Source organism: Triticum urartu, chromosome 1A, assembly GCF_056163025.1.
Source record: "Triticum urartu cultivar PI428250 chromosome 1A, HENAU_Tu73, whole genome shotgun sequence".
In the NCBI taxonomy this organism is placed as follows: domain Eukaryota; kingdom Viridiplantae; phylum Streptophyta; class Magnoliopsida; order Poales; family Poaceae; genus Triticum; species Triticum urartu.
In genome coordinates, this window is record NC_141873.1 from 305,656,544 (window position 1) to 305,672,791 (window position 16,248).

The following is a 16,248-nucleotide window of genomic DNA, read 5'->3' on the forward strand; positions in this document are numbered from 1 at the left end:
GCTTGTCCTGCGAATATTTGCCGGAGTAGTATGATCTGATCTCACTCCTCGGTGCGCTTGCTGATTCGCCACTCCGTATGCCGCGCGTTCGGCGTGCGTGAGAGGATTAAGACGTGGCTAAAAATACTGGGAGAAGGGTGGAGCAGACATGCCATTAGCTGCAGAAAATGGAGCATTTCACGGGAGTGTTGGCTTGGATTATTGGCAATGAGTAAGAATTAACTAGCTGTACCAGGGACATTGATAAACAAAACAGGAATTCAAGCTCCAATTGACAAACAGTGATAACATAAATTGAATCAACCAGAAATTGAATCGGCTAAAACAACGCACATAGGTAGTAGCACCATAAGTTTTGCAGCAATAACCTGCCTCAAGCCCTGAACACAAGTTCACACATCTTCTGGTACGTAGTATCAGAAGATTCAGAAGTGACACCAGTTATTGCACAACGTCACTAGGCGGCTGTAGCACGTAGCATCGACTCCAGAACGGGGAACTGGCCAACTCCTTACTCTGCATATGGATGGACGGGGCGATGGACGGGCAAACCTCAACCGTCGCAAACCGGGCAGTTGGGCCTGCCGGACAGGGCGAAGTGGCAGGGCACGCAGTGGCAGATGTGCATCTCCGGTACCAGGCGCACCGACGCTGGCCGCAACAGGCAAGCTGAGCACCAAATGTACTCGGCGGCCGCTGTTCCCGGCGCGGGCGCCGCCGCTGCGATCACGGCCCGATCATCGTTGGGCAGTGGCTGCGCCTGCGCGTCCGCCACTGCGGGCTGAACAGCGGGCGGCTGTGGCTGCCCCTGTGCATGTGCTGCCGCCGTAGGGAGCTCCTCCTCGTTCTCGGACGACGGCGCTTCTGCTTCATCAGACCAGGACAACGTTTCCTCGCTGCCAGATGCTCGCTCAACCGGGGACGACGCTTCCTGACCGACAGCTACTCGATCAAACATCTCTAAGTGGCCATTCACGAACCCTGCTCTCGGATCAAGAAGAAAGATGTCATTCCAAGAAACGAAAGGAGACCCAAGAAACGAACTGGAATCCAGGAAACGATTTGAAGCCAAGAAACCAAGTGGGAAATGGAAGCAAACTTACGGCGACCGATGTAGTCGATCTGTCCCGGCGCTGGCTGCGCAAAGTTGGCTGCCGGGTTGGCGTTCACTCCTGGCGTCGGCAGAGGCTGCAGAGGTGGCAGAGGCGGAGGCACCACCCTCATGCGCTCCCCGCCTCTCCCGAGGCCTGCAAGAAACCAAGAAACGGGACTCGTAACACCAAGAATCCAAGAAAACGCGGACATCACGAAGAAGAAGAACAGCGTGCTTGCTCCTGAGATTTTCTAGGGAACCCACCTGCACCGATCCGGGGGTCCCTGGGATACACGTCGTCGTCGTCGGTTGTGGCGACCCTCATCCGTGCAGGTGGCCGCGGCGTCCCGGGAGCGTCGCTGGAGGCCTTGCGCTTCTTTACCATCTCGCTCCCCTCCGCAATCACCGCGCACCAAGGAATCGATTCAACGCTTCTGCAGGAAGAGAACCAAACTACCACAGCGAGATGGGGAGGATCGAGCTTGAGAAAGGAAGCATGAGGAGAGAGGAAATTTATAGGGGAGGGGCGACGCGCGGAGGAAGACGAGACAACGGACTCTGGGCTCAGTGCCGCGAGTTTCAGTTTGGGCGCGTCACGGCCCACTTGGGCCCGTTTAATGTAAGCGCAATATTTGACCCATAAACCTTTGTCCAGTCTCCAGATAGTTACAATGTGTATTTTGCACATGTTAACATTATTGCGCTTCTGCAACATTATTGCGCTTCTCCTCATGCTTTTCTATATAATATATTTATGCACGAAGAGACATCTTTATTTACCAAGAGACGTGTCTTTCTATAACGAGAGATCCTTACATCAATGGATGTGACTTTTTACACAATGATATGATTGTTTATAGGGCTCAACTGCCAAGATCCGATGGACTTGATTGAACCTTGATATAATCCAATTGGTGTTCTTCTTAAGATGATGTGGATTGATGTGAATACTGCATTGTGTGTGAGTTTTAGAATAAAGAAAATTTCAAAATTGAGCTTAATAACTACGAATATAAAGAAACTATAGATTGTAGGGCATTTCAAATGCTACAAATCAATATTCCAGATGTGCTAATTAATTTATGCATTTGTATTCAGTTTTGCCCTATGTGAACTTGCATCAAAATTTCTATGAAAAGGAACAAAATATACATTAGAATCATTTTCACAAGGATAATACTACACACTAAGCATCATAACTAACTTGTTTCAGTCTATTTATCATGACCTAATCTATGGTTGGGTTAGCTACAGCAAGCTAATTTGAAATCTCAGCAAGAATTGGTGAATGAAAAAGAGTCTTGGGGATGAAGGGGAAATCAAGAAGAGGTCACAAGTATGACAACACCCCATGCATCCTAAAAGTGGTGGTCCCACCGACATATCACACACTCGCACGATAAACTATTTAGACCTTCCCATTTCTTGCTTTCCCTATTTCTTGCTCAGCGTCGCCAACACCTACGGTTTCGTGACACACAACATGTGAGACAATACCACCCACTAGAGATGCATTGTGGCCCCATATTGTTGCTTGAGTGTAGTGCTCCCTGAGCACATTGTATTCCCTGCACCTAGCCATGGTACACATGGTCTCCCACATCGTCATCCATTTGACCAATACATGATCGTGTGCCGCATCCCTTGCTTGGTCGGGCGCCTATCAGTACAGAAACACTACCTATCTGATCTAGGCGCAACCCATGTGGCAAGTCAGAGAGCACAAAAGTATAATCTCGAATTTGAGGATTGAACCGAGAGACATGAAAAATAGGATGTACTTCACTGCTACCATATACCGAAAATAGAGCATTTGTTGAAATTCCAAACAATTTTGATTTTTGAAAATCACCAAACAAGTTTTGAAACCATGTTCATTTTTTTTGAGTTGGTGAACAAAATTTGAAACGTTAACATTTTGAAAAATGAATAACATTTGAAACTTTCAAACATTTTTTAAAATTCCCCAAAACATTAATGTATGATCAAAGTTTGCAAACGGGAACATTTTTTGAAATTCTGAACAACTTTTGGAAACATTAGCTTTTCTTCGAATGTTTGCTAAATTCACAAATGTTCACTAATGAGAAAAACGAATTTTAAAAGTATCCATGAATCCAAATATTGTTCGTGAATTAAATAATTGTTCACAAATTTCCAAACAAAATTTTAAAGTACAAACATTTCTTTTGTAATTTGTGAACATCATGTGAAATTTTGAACTATTTATGACATTCCATTTAAAAAACTGGAATTTTTTAAATTGTGATGTTTTAAAAATATTAAACATTTATTAAATCCGTGAGTAAATTTTGAAATAGAAAGCAATTCATGGTATTTGAAATATTAGTTGTTTGAATATTATATAAATTTTATGAATTTATAGAATGATTTTTCCGAAAAGTAAAGAAAAATAGAAGATAAAATTAAACACAAACCTAAAAACCAGGAAATAAAAAAAGATTCAAAAATATTCTCGAAGTTTCCTAAAAGATGGCCAGGAACCCTCCAGAAAGTTCGTAAAACTGGCAATGCGAGAGAACAAGGTGGTAACCAGGGCCAACCCATGGATCCTCCGTGTAAACGCTGCAGCGCAATCTAGCACCTTGAGCGCTAACGAGGAGCTCTCGGCGATGCAATGGCAAGGGACACTTTCTTTGTGTCAAGCCATCGATCCATAGTGCGGGAGCCCACATTGCTCTAACTCTGTCATCTCGGCCTTCGTCCCGGGTCCTTTTAAATTGATGGGCCATGATTTCGAGCGAGTGGCGGACAAACCTGGCTAAATGGACCGGTCCTGGTGTGCCAACACAATAGCCAGCATGACGATCCGTGGCGAGCTCAGCTCGGCACGTATATACTCGGACCATGCCGGCACATGGCCTTCTTAGGCTCGTGCCTCGCCGCGAGGCTGGGCATGCATGCCGGCACATCACGGTCCATTTAATTTTCTTGTTTTTGTTAAATTTTTATACAACCTAACTAATAGGCTGAATATATAGGCTCAAAACAGCACAATAGAACCACCCGGCAAGGGTGGTCAGTGATCTCATCTAGAAAAAACAGCACAATAGATATAGCTTGAATCCTACATGGGCCAACGGGATACACATGCCGCCGGGCTGCCCCATTTACCAAGGGGCCGTTCATGGGCTCGAGTTACAGCACGCAGGTTTAGCCCAAGCCCATCGGCCAGGTCTGGCGGCGGATAGGTTGGTTTCGTGGCAGCCAGGACGGGAAATCCCTATTCGCCGCTCGCTGCTGCAAAATATCGGGCTACCGCATAGGGCAGCGACGCGAGCGACAAACATGGGCCGGTCCATTTCGGTCTTTTGGGAATCATTTTTTTCGGTGTACTCTCTTTTTCGATCTTTTGGCTTTCTATTGTGTTCAATTTTTGGAAACTATTCAGTTTAGCCGGCTGATATTAACGATCGTGTTCGTCACCTCGTGTTTGTGCCACGTGTCCGTGGGCTCACAACAGCGGTGGCACTCTTATCCTTCGGGAAAATATCTGGTGCTCCGAGAGCACCTAAGTGCAAGCTCGGCCGTTGGATCTCAGATCAAGAGCTCCTGTGAAATGATGCACTTTTTCGCAAAAAAGCCCTCGTAAGATTTGAAAAATGCGCGCAAGTACAACAGCTACAGCAGCTCCTCGTATGCCGTTGGATCTAAAGATCCGAGGGCCCAGAAGTCCGTATCATGGGAGCATCTATGCTCCCGTACCATAGGATACTCTTCCCTTATCCTTCTCCCACCGAGCAATTTGTTTCTCGAGCAATCCATTCCCTCGTGTCTCCGCAACAGCAGCCAACAGACGCATGCGGCGCCGGCGAGTAAGATCTCCGCCGCCCGCGTCCTTCCTCTTTTCCTTCTCATCTCTCTCTCTCTCTCTCTCTCTCTCTCTCTCTCTCTCTCTCTCTCTCTCTCATCTCGCACGGATTCAATCGGCTGTCGCATCTAGATCGAGCAGCATCGACCGACGGACTGCACAACTTCAGCCGTCCCCTGCCTCTACAAGGCACGCCGCCGCTGGAGCCTTGTATGCTGCCATCTTTGTTGCATAATTTTTTTGCAGCATGACTTTTGTTTCAGAAAAAAAAATATACAAATTTTTCTGCAACATGATCTCTACTGCTAAAAAGTTATATACACGTTTCTGTAACATGACCTTTGTTACAAGAAAAAACTGCAACACAATCTATGTTGCAAATGTTTCTGTAACGTGACATTTGTTGCAAAAAAATCTACAACACAATCTCTGTTGCAGATGTTTCTGCAACAAGGCTTTTGTTGCAAAAGTAGAGGACAATGCATATTCATTAGATTGTGCGATATCTGACAGCCCGCAAGGTGGCGGATCCTTTTTTTAAATCCGCCGGCGGATGCGTAGCGTCGCCCTTCAATTTTTCGTTTTTCCTTTTCCTTCTTTTTCGTTTTCCCATTCTCTTTTTTCTATTTCTTCTATTTTCTTTTTATTTCCTTTCCTTTTCCTTTCTCTTTCTTTTTCAAGTTTATTTCCTTCACAAAACTGTACAGAAATTTCAAAAAAGATTGCATTTTTCAAAAATTTGTTCAAAGTTTCAAAAACTATGCCTATTTTCAATTTTTGTTTGTAAATTTATAAAATCTTATAATTCAAAATTTGTTCACATGTTTGAAAATTTGTTTGCAAACTTAAAAATTTGATCTGGCTGTTAAATTTGTACACAAATTAAAAAATTGTTCAATATTAAAAAAATGTAATTTCCAAATTTTGTTCAATCTTTCAAAAAAAAATCCCATTTTCAATTTTTTGTTCAGAAATTTCATAAAAGTTTACTATTTCAAAAATTATTCCCTAGTTTTGAAAAATGTTCTAAATTCAAAAAGTGTTTCCCTTTTTAAATTTTGTTCACAAACTAAGAAATGTTTGGTTTCAAAAATATGTTCCCGTTTTCAAAAATTGTTTAATGTTCGAAACACAAATATTTTAAAATTTGTTCACAAATTCGAAAAATGTTCACATTTTAAGATTTTGTTCACAAATTAGAAATTGCTCAGGAATTAATATTTTTTTCATTTTTGATATTATTCGCAAAATTTGAAAATAGTTCCCATTTTCATAATTTGTTCACAAATTCAGAAAACTTTCATGTTTTTAAACTTTGTTCAAAAATTTAAGTAAATTGGCAACTCTGAAAAATTATTCCTCTTTTCTAAATATGTCCACAAATTCAACAAATGTTCAGGTTCCAAAATTTGTTCACAAATTAAAATATGTTCAGGAATTTCAGGAAATGTTCATGTTTTCCAAATTTATTCCGAAATTCAGTAAATGTTCCTGTTTTTTAAAATGTTTGAGTTTTCAAAAATTTGTGTTCATTAAACAACTCAGGTTTTTTCGAGAAACAATTGCTTTCGAAATTTTAAATATATGTTGGATCTGTGCTGGATGTTGGTTCTAAAACATTTTACGCCGCTTCTTGTGCAATAACCTTTGGTAGCTCAACCATTTAGAGCGCTTGATCTGTTGCGTGATATCCTGTGTTCGATCCCATCCTATGGCGTCTTACTTTTTAGCTACCGATTTGTTTCCTTCATGGGCCGGCCCAGGAACTCCCATAAATCGTCGGTAAACTCAAAAGAAACAGCGAAACACGCGCGTCCCGGCCCACAAAGCCCGCCAATCACCTGCTCTGTGCGAAGCCGCATCTACTTGACGCAGAATGCGTCCAACAGGACCTCCCGCCAGGACGCAGGAGCCTTTCCACCGGCGCCGCCACGCCCACCGCCAGCGGAGTCTCGTCCATGGCAGTGGCACGGCCGTCGCGGGACACCTGGTTGAACTTGCTCCCGCCGGCGTGCGGGCACACGCACCGCCCTCGCTAGACCTGGGTATGCTCGTGCGCGCTCTGCCTGTTTAAATCTCTACGCGGCAATCTGTATTATTATTTTTTAAAACTAGGCAAAAAATTTGTCATTTTCATTGAATAAGAGAGGAGTTTAGAGTTGATGGCCAAAGGCCCGATTACAGGCCACTACTCTGGCGGCATAATATTATACAAATGCTTTGCGCTTGCAAGGCTCCAAAGCGAGCATTCATCTTTAATCTTGGCGATTTACACTCCTACCGGGACCGCGGTATTATGGAAAACCCGCGTGTTTCGCTTCTTCCAAATCTCCCAAGAGACAAGCAACATCAACGAAACCAGGGGGCGACGCGACTGGGTCATATGCGTGGCGTTGTGTCTCCACTAGCCTTAACAGACTCGAAAGGCGCCCAATCCGCAAGTTGGATGTCGTGCAGCCCCAACCAACTTTTAAGCATGCCCCACACCCTGACGGTGAACCTGCACTGGAAAAGGAGGTGTGCCGCCGATTCTTGAACTTGCTTGCACAGCGGGCATAAGTGACAATTTGGCCAGCCACGGCGTTGTAGCCTGTCAGCTGTCCAAATCCTGTTGTTGATGACCAACCAAGTAAAGAACTTGCACTTGGGAGGAGCCCAGTTCTTCCAGACAATTTGGTTCATGTCCGTGTCCATCAGACCAAGGAATTGGGCACTGTAGGCCATGGCCGCGGAGTACTGGCCATCTTTGGAGAACTTCCACGAGATCGAATCCTCCATGCCGGGGTTTAGCTGGATGTGGGAAAGCCTTTCCCAAAGGACAGCAAACTGGGAGATGTGGTCAATAGAGATACCCGAAGAAATGTCCAGCTGGGAGATCCAATAACCATTATGCAAGGCCTTTTGAACCGAACACATCTTTTTTCTGGAAATATCATAAAGTTTTGGGGCCACATCCTTCGGCCTCAAACCATCAAGCCAGGTCGATTCCCAGAAGGATGCCCAAAGGCCATTGCCCACCATGACCTTGGTTGTCGCAGTGAAGATGTTCCGGTCGTTCTTATCACATGGGGTTCCCAAACCCACCCAAGGCTTTGGCCAGGACTTGCCATTCGAACCACATCCACCGCAGCCGGAGAGCAGAGGCAAACTTTGCAAGGTGAAGCACACCTAACCCACCAAGCAGCTTTGATCTACACACCTGTTCCCAGTTTATCTTACATTTGCCACCTGTATTATGAACTTACCAAAGAAATCTTCTTCTCAGTTCAGGTACAGATAGCAACGACCCTTTTTGCTGCCATTCAGTGGTAGAGATTCGGTTGGCTGAGCCCAAGAATTTCATTTCAGAGAGAAGCCCCAATGCAAAAGACGGCGCTACGAAAACCCATTTTTATTGCTGCAACTTTCGTTACAACTTGCAAACTTCAGAAAACACACGCGCCGCCGACATTTTCACGGCACTTTACATACAGCTGCAGCTTATTTCTAAGGTCATACAACCAAAGCCACATTGCTCAATTCACCTCGTCTCAGTTCTATCGATCCTTCCTTGCAAACCCTTCCCCCTGAACTAGATCGATCGACTTGCTATGCTTTCGCCTACGGTTACTTTGGTGTCAGGATGTACATCTTGCAGTCATGAGGCGCCACCGACGCAGATAGCTGCCCCTGAGCAGAGAACGACGAGTGCTGCGCAACAAGACGGAAGTTGTTGTGATGATGAAACCTTTAAGAATGAGCACTGAGCTCTGAAGAAAGCAAGCTTACCGCCCATAGATCGCGAGCGGTGACGGACGCAGACCCCGGAAGCCCGACGTTTGACCAGTGTGCGGTGATGGTTGCCTGGTACCCCTGCCTGTTCCATAGAACCACCGCCTTTCTGTTGCCGCTGAGCGGGCCGGCCCAAACCTACAAAAATATCTCCCCAGTTTCAGTTTCAAGAAATCTCATCATGGAAGCCGCTACTAAGAGATTTGAATTGAGCAATACCTCCAAACCACCGTCGGATTGCACCTTCTTTCCCTGGACGCCTAGGCTATCTGTTCAGATGACTGTAGTATGAGTACACTGAAAATCCCATATGAAGAAGGTATATCATGAGCAAAAAAGCGGAAGAGAATACTTGCCTTGGTTGACAGCGATGACCTCCTGATTGCTGATTATGGTCTTTGTCTGCGGGCTCATCGAGCGCACGTCGCACCCGATCAGAAGAGGAGCCTACACAACTCAGAACCAGGATTGCAGTGAGGAAATGCAGAATTTCTTTTTGAGAATTGTAACAGCATTACTAAATGCACATGGGACGTCATGGGTACCTTGGCAAGTGCCCAGATGCTGAAGTGCGAGCGGTACTCGGCTTCGGACATCCCACCATTTCCAACTTCGAGCATATCAGGATCTGAGATTGGAGCAGAACATCGTCTATCGATCAGTTCAAACGAAGCTAACAAATCATTGGGCAATCAGCAACACTGGGACAGATTCGTCTGAAACTCTTACCGTTCCATCCACCAGGTCCAGCATAGGAGGCCCATTTGTCATTCTGGTCCGCGCGGGATGTCATGCTGAAGTAACGAGGTAACCATGATCAGTCCTGCTAATTCTAGTAGATACCTGGCCAAAATCCCAGAGTTAATGAAATGAGCAGCACCTGCCCCAGTTGTCAGCAATGTCGCCAGTTGTCCTCCAGCTATTACCGCCCATGCCACGTGCCCATGTAGCAGGGTTTTCGTTTCCCCTAAACAGCAAAAGCACACAAGAGTGAATCAGCAATGCTTGATGTTTCTCCTTTCCATCCTAAAATGCTATGACGAGCAGACTCACCATTCGCAGAGTGAGAAGAAGATGTTCTGCCCGTATTTCTTCATGGCGTTGCTCATCCTAGTGTATCTGCATCAAACATGGCAATTTACTTTGCAATCTAACACATAAGACTCAATGCACTTGTCATGCCACAGTTTGAGGTATTGTTCTCCCTACCTTTCGTGGACACTCCTGCCAGCATCATTGCAGTTGTCGTACTTCAGATAATCAACTCCCTGGAACGTAAGAATTACAAGATCAATTTATGGTGTCAGTTTTGGTTTGGCACCAGCCGTCAGGTAAATAATTACAAGGGGTATATGCGATTCAGTAAACAGAATATAGATTCCATACCCAAGAAGCAAAAGTCTTCACGTCTTGCTCTTCGTGATCGAGCGATCCTGGCATTTTGTTACTGCATGTTTGCGTCCTGCGACACGCGGTGACAGTTCGTTTCAGTTTATTGCCAGTTTATCATACATACAAAGTCTAGTTTTCTTGGGCTAGTGAAGAGTTTAGTTGCTGCAGTATAAGAAGAAACTAGTGTTATTTTTATGATGAATTGGATAGCTAGCATACCCAGCATCACTGTAGATACCGAGTTTCAACCCTTTCGCGTGCACATAATCTGCAAGCGCCTTGATGCCAGATGGGAATGTTCTTTTGTTTGGAACCATGTTACCCTGAGAAATCGTGATAGAACATTATCGATACTGACAGAAATAATATTATAAATCGTGTCCATATGCATAATTTTCTGCTTCTAAAACTTCTAATATTATCTTGGAAATAATTCATACTACAGTTGTCTGAACAGATAGGGATGGTTAGCTGAATTTCATACTACAGTTGTCTCTTGCACTTAATTTCTTGGATTGTGTAAAAACATAATTCCGCAGTTGCAATATTACTGAAATGATAGGGATGGTTAGCAATGCTCAAGTGCATCTCCTTACCTGGTAATCCCTGTTTAATTCTGCCCAGCAATCATCTGAAACAAGAGGCATGATATACATTTGAGTAAAACATGCTGTTAAAAATATTCTATTGTAGTAGTTGTGTCCAACATGTCATGGGAAATATGGTCCGGAGAGCAGTCCATACCGATGTTAACATATTTATAGCCCAATTGCGCCAGACCGGTGTTGATCAACGCATCAGCTGAAGGAAAGGAAAACAACGACGCAGTCATTACGATAGTACAATTTGACAGCATATCAAATTCTTCATGACATTATTGTTGCAGTAAATAAAGACAAGGACATCATCACGGGGTGTTGGCGTTGGTCCAGCACCAACAACCCAACTCTAGGGACTCAGTGGTTCTAGCGCTAAACTAACCATAGTTATGTGTCGATGGGGGTCAGTACAAATTGTACCATGGGAGCAGGTGCATGCCTCCTCTTGTTAGAACTTAAAAAAAAAAAACTTGTCTGACCCAACTTGTTAGCTCAAAAGTCCCTATCCTGATACGTACATCTGTCATATGTGGATAGATTGCAGAGAGACCCTTGTGGTTTGTGACGCTAGGGTCAAGTGATTTGTTTATCCATCGGACCACAAAGACCGGAAAATCTGATCTGCCGCCCTTTCGTGATTGATCGGTTGGCCTTAAATGTGGATATGGGTCCTCATCACCCCTCATGAACGTAATTCCCATCAGAATTCTGCACAAGGGTCTACATATCTTACGCTTCATCAGAAATAAAGAAGTCTGTAGGGCATGTGGCATGTGAGCGTGTTCCTCCCCACTCTCGGTGGGTATAGTTGTGACGTGAAACATGCTTCATGCTTGGAATCTTTCCATTCTCGAGTGCTGGATTGGATTGGACCGATTAGGCTATAAGAAAGCCTACAAAAGTACTAAAGCATGGCTCCATTAGCCTGTTTTTCTTATGCAGATTTATGTAGGGCGAAAGGCATCTCTGAATCGTTGAAAGGGAGAAAAGGCGTCCGTGATTCCCAGATCTCATCCGGCTCAAGGAATAAAGGTTGGGTAGAGGTTTTGGAGGAGAGAATATGGCGATGCGCAGAGGCTGTCGTGTCCCTTGTATGGTTGGTGCAACTTGTTGCTTGCAAGCTGTAACATGCTTACTCTGTAACTGGCAACAACTAACAACAACCAACAGCAACGGGTAGGCTGTGCCGGCCGACAGTGTGTGAGGAGGGAGGGAGACGCCTGGGGCTCTTGGGGGCAACGCCCAGCGCCGACACCGACGCGGACGCCTCCGAATCGGCACAAAAAACTCTCGGTGCACCGACGACGCACCGCACCGCACAAATGGCCGATGTGCCCGCGGCCGGACAAAAGGGATCTAGTCTGTTGGCGAGGGATTAATTGGGCCTGCTGGCCTTTTCCATGGATCTTTCCTTGTTTCCTGATAAACAGGTCTCCGGGTCAGTGTCACCGACACGTCATTATCACGCCCAACGCTGGTACTCCCTCCGTTTATTTTTATAAGTCGTTTCAGACAAGTAAAATCGTACTGTTTTGCACAGCGTCTGAAACGTCCACATAGCCTTATAAAAGCGAAGAGAGGGAGTACTATAAACAGCAGTTTAGCAAAAATCCATGAAGCGTACTGGTGAGTTATCCAGTGATTGGGCTGAATGTTTTGCTAACCTACAGTTATAGAGTAGCGTTGGGCGTGATACTGATAACGACATGTCGGAAAGCACAGTGATTGGGCCGAATGTGCATTGAACAAGTGGAAAGGGAGGGAGGTGCACAATTGCAGGTAGGACCATAGGACCTGAGGCTTGAAACGGGGGTTGGGTTGGGTTGGAGTGGTTGTGGGAAGGAAGGAAGGAGCGAGCGTCCCGTACGTACCTGTCTCCCTGATGATCTCCTCGCTGATCCCGCAGTAGAAGTGGTTCCAGCTGTTCCACCTAACACACGAAATGTTTCATCATCAGTCAGGATTAAATTTAATAATCAGATTAAATTAGAGGATAAAATGGCGACCCATGACGAACTACATATATAGGTCAAAAGGAAAGTCGCGACTCATGACGAGGCACGTCCTTGGAAAAATGGCGATCATGACGAGGCTTGTCAAAGGAAAATCGCGGCCCACGTCAAATTATTGCCGATGCTTGCGCATGACATATTTGCTTCTAGACCAATGTGGTACTACTGTATTGACTAGTAGTATTGAGCAACCGACACAGAGAGGACCGAGTAGGCGACTCGCCGGACCGGGTACGTGATGATGACCCATCAGCACCGGGACGGCAGTACCGTACGGCTCAGGTTGCACAGTTAAAATACTGCTATGTGCATGCAGCGCGAGGAGAGGACAGAGGCCAGGGGACAGGCACAAAGGCCAACAGAGAAAAAGGCAAAAGAAAGCATAGATAAAGGGGAGGGTCGTCAAATCTTTTCCCCTCTTCTTTGGGCGGGCTTTGCTCGCAGCCGCAGGCCCCCCTCGGTTGTTACGCAGTTTTTTGTTCTTTTCCGTTCAATTATAGACGAAGATCACTGCAGGTTTTGCATTACTGATGAAGTCACTGATCAATATATAGTACTAGCAGAAACAAACACTGTTGGATCCATGCGAAATCTGGAGCACCTACATGCTCGTTCCAATATAAATGCTGGCCAAAAGAAAATCTTTAGATCTATAGGAGTATATATGACTGGACGAGGGAAGCAGAGAGAAACGCCCAGCGCCTGCCTGCGCACGTGCGTGCCCACTGCCCAAGCAAGCATTTATCTTACTCCGCTCAGTTGCTCAATCCCTCATCTTACCGCCAAATATCTCATCCTATATCCAGCCAAAAGAAAGTACGTGGCGGGACAGAAATTGCAAGAAAAGGGAAAATACAGTACGTACGAAAACTGTATCTGTAGCTACCAAGCGGGACAGAAATTGGAAATATCGCGTGCGGGAATGGAAGGGAATGGAAGTGGCCAAAGTGGCTTTAACAAAAGCGTCCAAACCCGAGCAGCCATCATGAAAGCGGAGGGAGCGGCTTAACGACCCGGTGGCCGCTGCCTCCGAGATTTGGCCATGCACCTCTCGCTTCCTCCGCAAGCGAGCCGCATATGAACGTCCCTTTCCCCGCCCCAAAGCCACCATTCTCACCACGCACCACCGCAGATTCTTTACGGTCAGCCCTACTCCTACTCCAGAGCGATGATGCTACTATATTTTCATGTCAATAAAACTTTTGCTTTGTTCGTGCGGATTGGGCGGCAGCGTAGCGTGAGGCGGAGGATATGAATCGAATCGAATGCATGCTATACTATACCGGGCGAAAAGACGAGGAGGAAAAGACAAGAGGAGGAGTTGGGACGGTGGCGGCGTGAGTGGAAGTGCTCACCCCATCTGCGGCGTCCCGCCGAGGCCGTTCTCGAGCGCCTCCCGCCGCCCCCGCCGCGCGCGGAGCTCGCCCAGCGTCGCGTTCCCGGCCGCGTGCACGCGCACCCTGGCACCGGCCGCCGACGTCGCCGCCGACGCGACCACCAGCGCGAGCAGCAGCGACAGGCTCGAGGCTCGCGCCATGGCTGCCGAGCGGGGAGGAGCAGAGGAGGGAGGAGGTGGGGTGGGTGGGGGTGGTACTGGTGGCGCCGGTGAGTGACTGCTGGAGACGCGTCTGACGCGCGCCTTTTTATAGGGCCGCGCGCGGGGACTGCGGGGCCGCAGTTTTCAAAATATTAAGCCCAAATATTAATGTTAATGTGGTACAATTATTTTCTTCTAGGAGTAGTAAATACAGTATTATTTGTTTATGTTTTTGTTTTTGGGTGTGTGGATGCACTCCTGTGGCTTGACTTGTGTCGCCGGGCTCAGTGCAGTGCTCGCGGACCGGTGCTCCGTGGGATCCAGCCGTGCGTTCGGCTGCTGGTGGAGTGGTGGTGGCCCGCTGTCAGTGAGACGGGATGGCGTGGGCGGGGTGGAACACGGGATATGCCCCAGCTCCGTGTGTGCGCATGTACGTACGTGAAGAAAAATATCAACCGAATGATTTCTCACAACCTTTCGAAAAAAAATAGAATTGATTTCTTACCAGATACAGGCAATTCGAAATTAGCGGGAAAACCGCTTTTTTTTTTCAAAGGCCAGTGTTTTTGTTAAAATACACGTGTACGTGTACAGGTTACATGCATGTTTGTAAACACAAAAATGTTAACTGAAATTAGCGGGAAAACTTAGCGAAGTCTCTATCAAGTGACGTAACATGTAAGAAAGAAAAAAAATCTAAAATGAAAATTTTGCATGGATCTCTATGTAAAATCTCAGGAATGTAGCATCGATCAAGACATAATCAAGTCGAGATTTAGCTAGATTGTATCTCGAAACCAAGGACCGCTAATTTCACATTGAGATCCATTGTATATTTTGTATCATTTTTTTTGCGTGAGATATTTCGTATCATTTTCATCTATGAGAACAAACATTTCATTTTTATTGTAGTAGGAAAAGAATATTACATCACCCTCAATGATTTTAAATTAATATAAACACATTTGCACAACCGACATAGAATTAGTCAGTCCTTGGTCGAAAGGAGGTTATAGTATTTGTAGTGAATGACGGAATCTTTATAATATGGTAAGAGAAACAGATTTATATTTTTGAAATACTTCCATATTTCTTTGCAGTCTGCACCAAAATATCAAATATATCTGTTTTAATTTGGGAAGAGAAAAGGATAGAAAGTTGCATTGGAGACGAAAAATACGAAGGAGAACCTGGGTATCAGCGCACCCTATATGCAAACAAAAATGATAATTCAAAAAAAGTTCAAAAAATCCAAATCTTTTTTGGTATTAAACATGATCAAATATTGTAGCCGTATAAAAAGATTCGTAGAGAATGACTTTCGTTGCATCCTAGGTCAAAGATTCGGCAAGTTCCCGTCCCGTTGGAGACACAGATGCATATGTTTATTTCATCTTCATACAAATTCTAGCTTGTTTCTATTTGTTAGGTTATCTACCATATTTTTGTCAAATGCCAAAATCTTATTTTGGGTATTTTAGTCCAAGAATCAACTTCAGTAGCATACCCAAAGTGCAGTGAGTACCCATAATTTTTAGGTAGGTACCTATTATTTCCTTCCAAATATGCAAATATGGCTATTCCCACCTCAGTACCCAAAACATGAAAACGGACATGAGAATGCCCAACGACCCGTGTGGAAAAATTTATACACGAGCCTCCACACCACTACCCGGGCTCTATCACCAGACCTCCAATGTGCCATACTTGAAGGAAATATGCCCTAGAGGCAATAATAATGTTATTATTTTATTTCCTTATATCATGATAAATGTTTATTATTCATGCTAGAATTGTATTATCCGGAAACATAATACCTGTGTGAATACATAGACAAACCAAACGTCACTAGTATGCCTCTACTTGACTAGCTCGTTGATCGAAGATGGTTATGTTTCCTAACCATAGACATGTGTTGTCATTTGATTAACGGGATCACATCATTAGGAGAATGATGTGATTGACATGACCCATTTCATTAGCTTAGCACCCGATCGTTTAGTATGTTGCTA

The 16,248-nt window shown here is 45.2% G+C and overlaps 2 protein-coding genes across 2 annotated transcripts; both read right to left on the bottom strand.

Moving 5' to 3' along the window:
- Positions 1 to 553: 553 nt before the first annotated feature.
- LOC147990978 (uncharacterized) lies at positions 554 to 1,541 on the bottom strand. Its single transcript, XM_087534627.1, has 3 exons — positions 1,358 to 1,541; positions 1,104 to 1,247; positions 554 to 981 (listed from the first exon to the last, which is right to left on the bottom strand). The coding sequence occupies exons 1-3, from the start codon at positions 1,476 to 1,478 to the stop codon at positions 554 to 556; spliced, it is 693 nt and encodes a 230-aa protein (XP_087390753.1). The 5' UTR covers positions 1,479 to 1,541.
- A 6,760-nt stretch (positions 1,542 to 8,301) lies between these two features.
- LOC125509031 (alpha-galactosidase) lies at positions 8,302 to 14,326 on the bottom strand. The gene is made up of 15 exons (XM_048673885.2): positions 14,055 to 14,326; positions 12,559 to 12,617; positions 10,833 to 10,889; positions 10,685 to 10,719; positions 10,308 to 10,411; positions 10,083 to 10,158; positions 9,906 to 9,964; positions 9,750 to 9,815; positions 9,577 to 9,663; positions 9,426 to 9,490; positions 9,242 to 9,324; positions 9,053 to 9,143; positions 8,916 to 8,965; positions 8,694 to 8,834; positions 8,302 to 8,615 (listed from the first exon to the last, which is right to left on the bottom strand). Exons 1-15 carry the CDS (start codon positions 14,234 to 14,236, stop codon positions 8,532 to 8,534), a joined length of 1,239 nt encoding a protein of 412 aa, XP_048529842.1. The 5' UTR covers positions 14,237 to 14,326; the 3' UTR covers positions 8,302 to 8,531.
- Positions 14,327 to 16,248: the final 1,922 nt, after the last annotated feature.

Bases quoted from the DNA above. Each gene is read 5' to 3' on its own strand.
- LOC125509031 (XM_048673885.2), bottom strand. From the start codon at position 14,236: ATGGCGCGAGCCTCGAGCCTGTCGCTGCTGCTCGCGCTGGTGGTCGCG. The intron at 10,159-10,307 runs GTATGCTAGCTA...CGCGTGTCGCAG, and splicing joins GGTATCTACAGTGATGCTGG to GACGCAAACATGCAGTAACA. The intron at 9,491-9,576 runs GTGCTGCTCATT...TCGTTACTTCAG, and splicing joins ATTGCTGACAACTGGGGCAG to CATGACATCCCGCGCGGACC.
- LOC147990978 (XM_087534627.1), bottom strand. From the start codon at position 1,478: ATGGTAAAGAAGCGCAAGGCCTCCAGCGACGCTCCCGGGACGCCGCGG. The intron at 1,248-1,357 runs GTGGGTTCCCTA...GGTTTCTTGCAG, and splicing joins GGACCCCCGGATCGGTGCAG to GCCTCGGGAGAGGCGGGGAG. The intron at 982-1,103 runs GTAAGTTTGCTT...ATCCGAGAGCAG, and splicing joins GATCGACTACATCGGTCGCC to GGTTCGTGAATGGCCACTTA.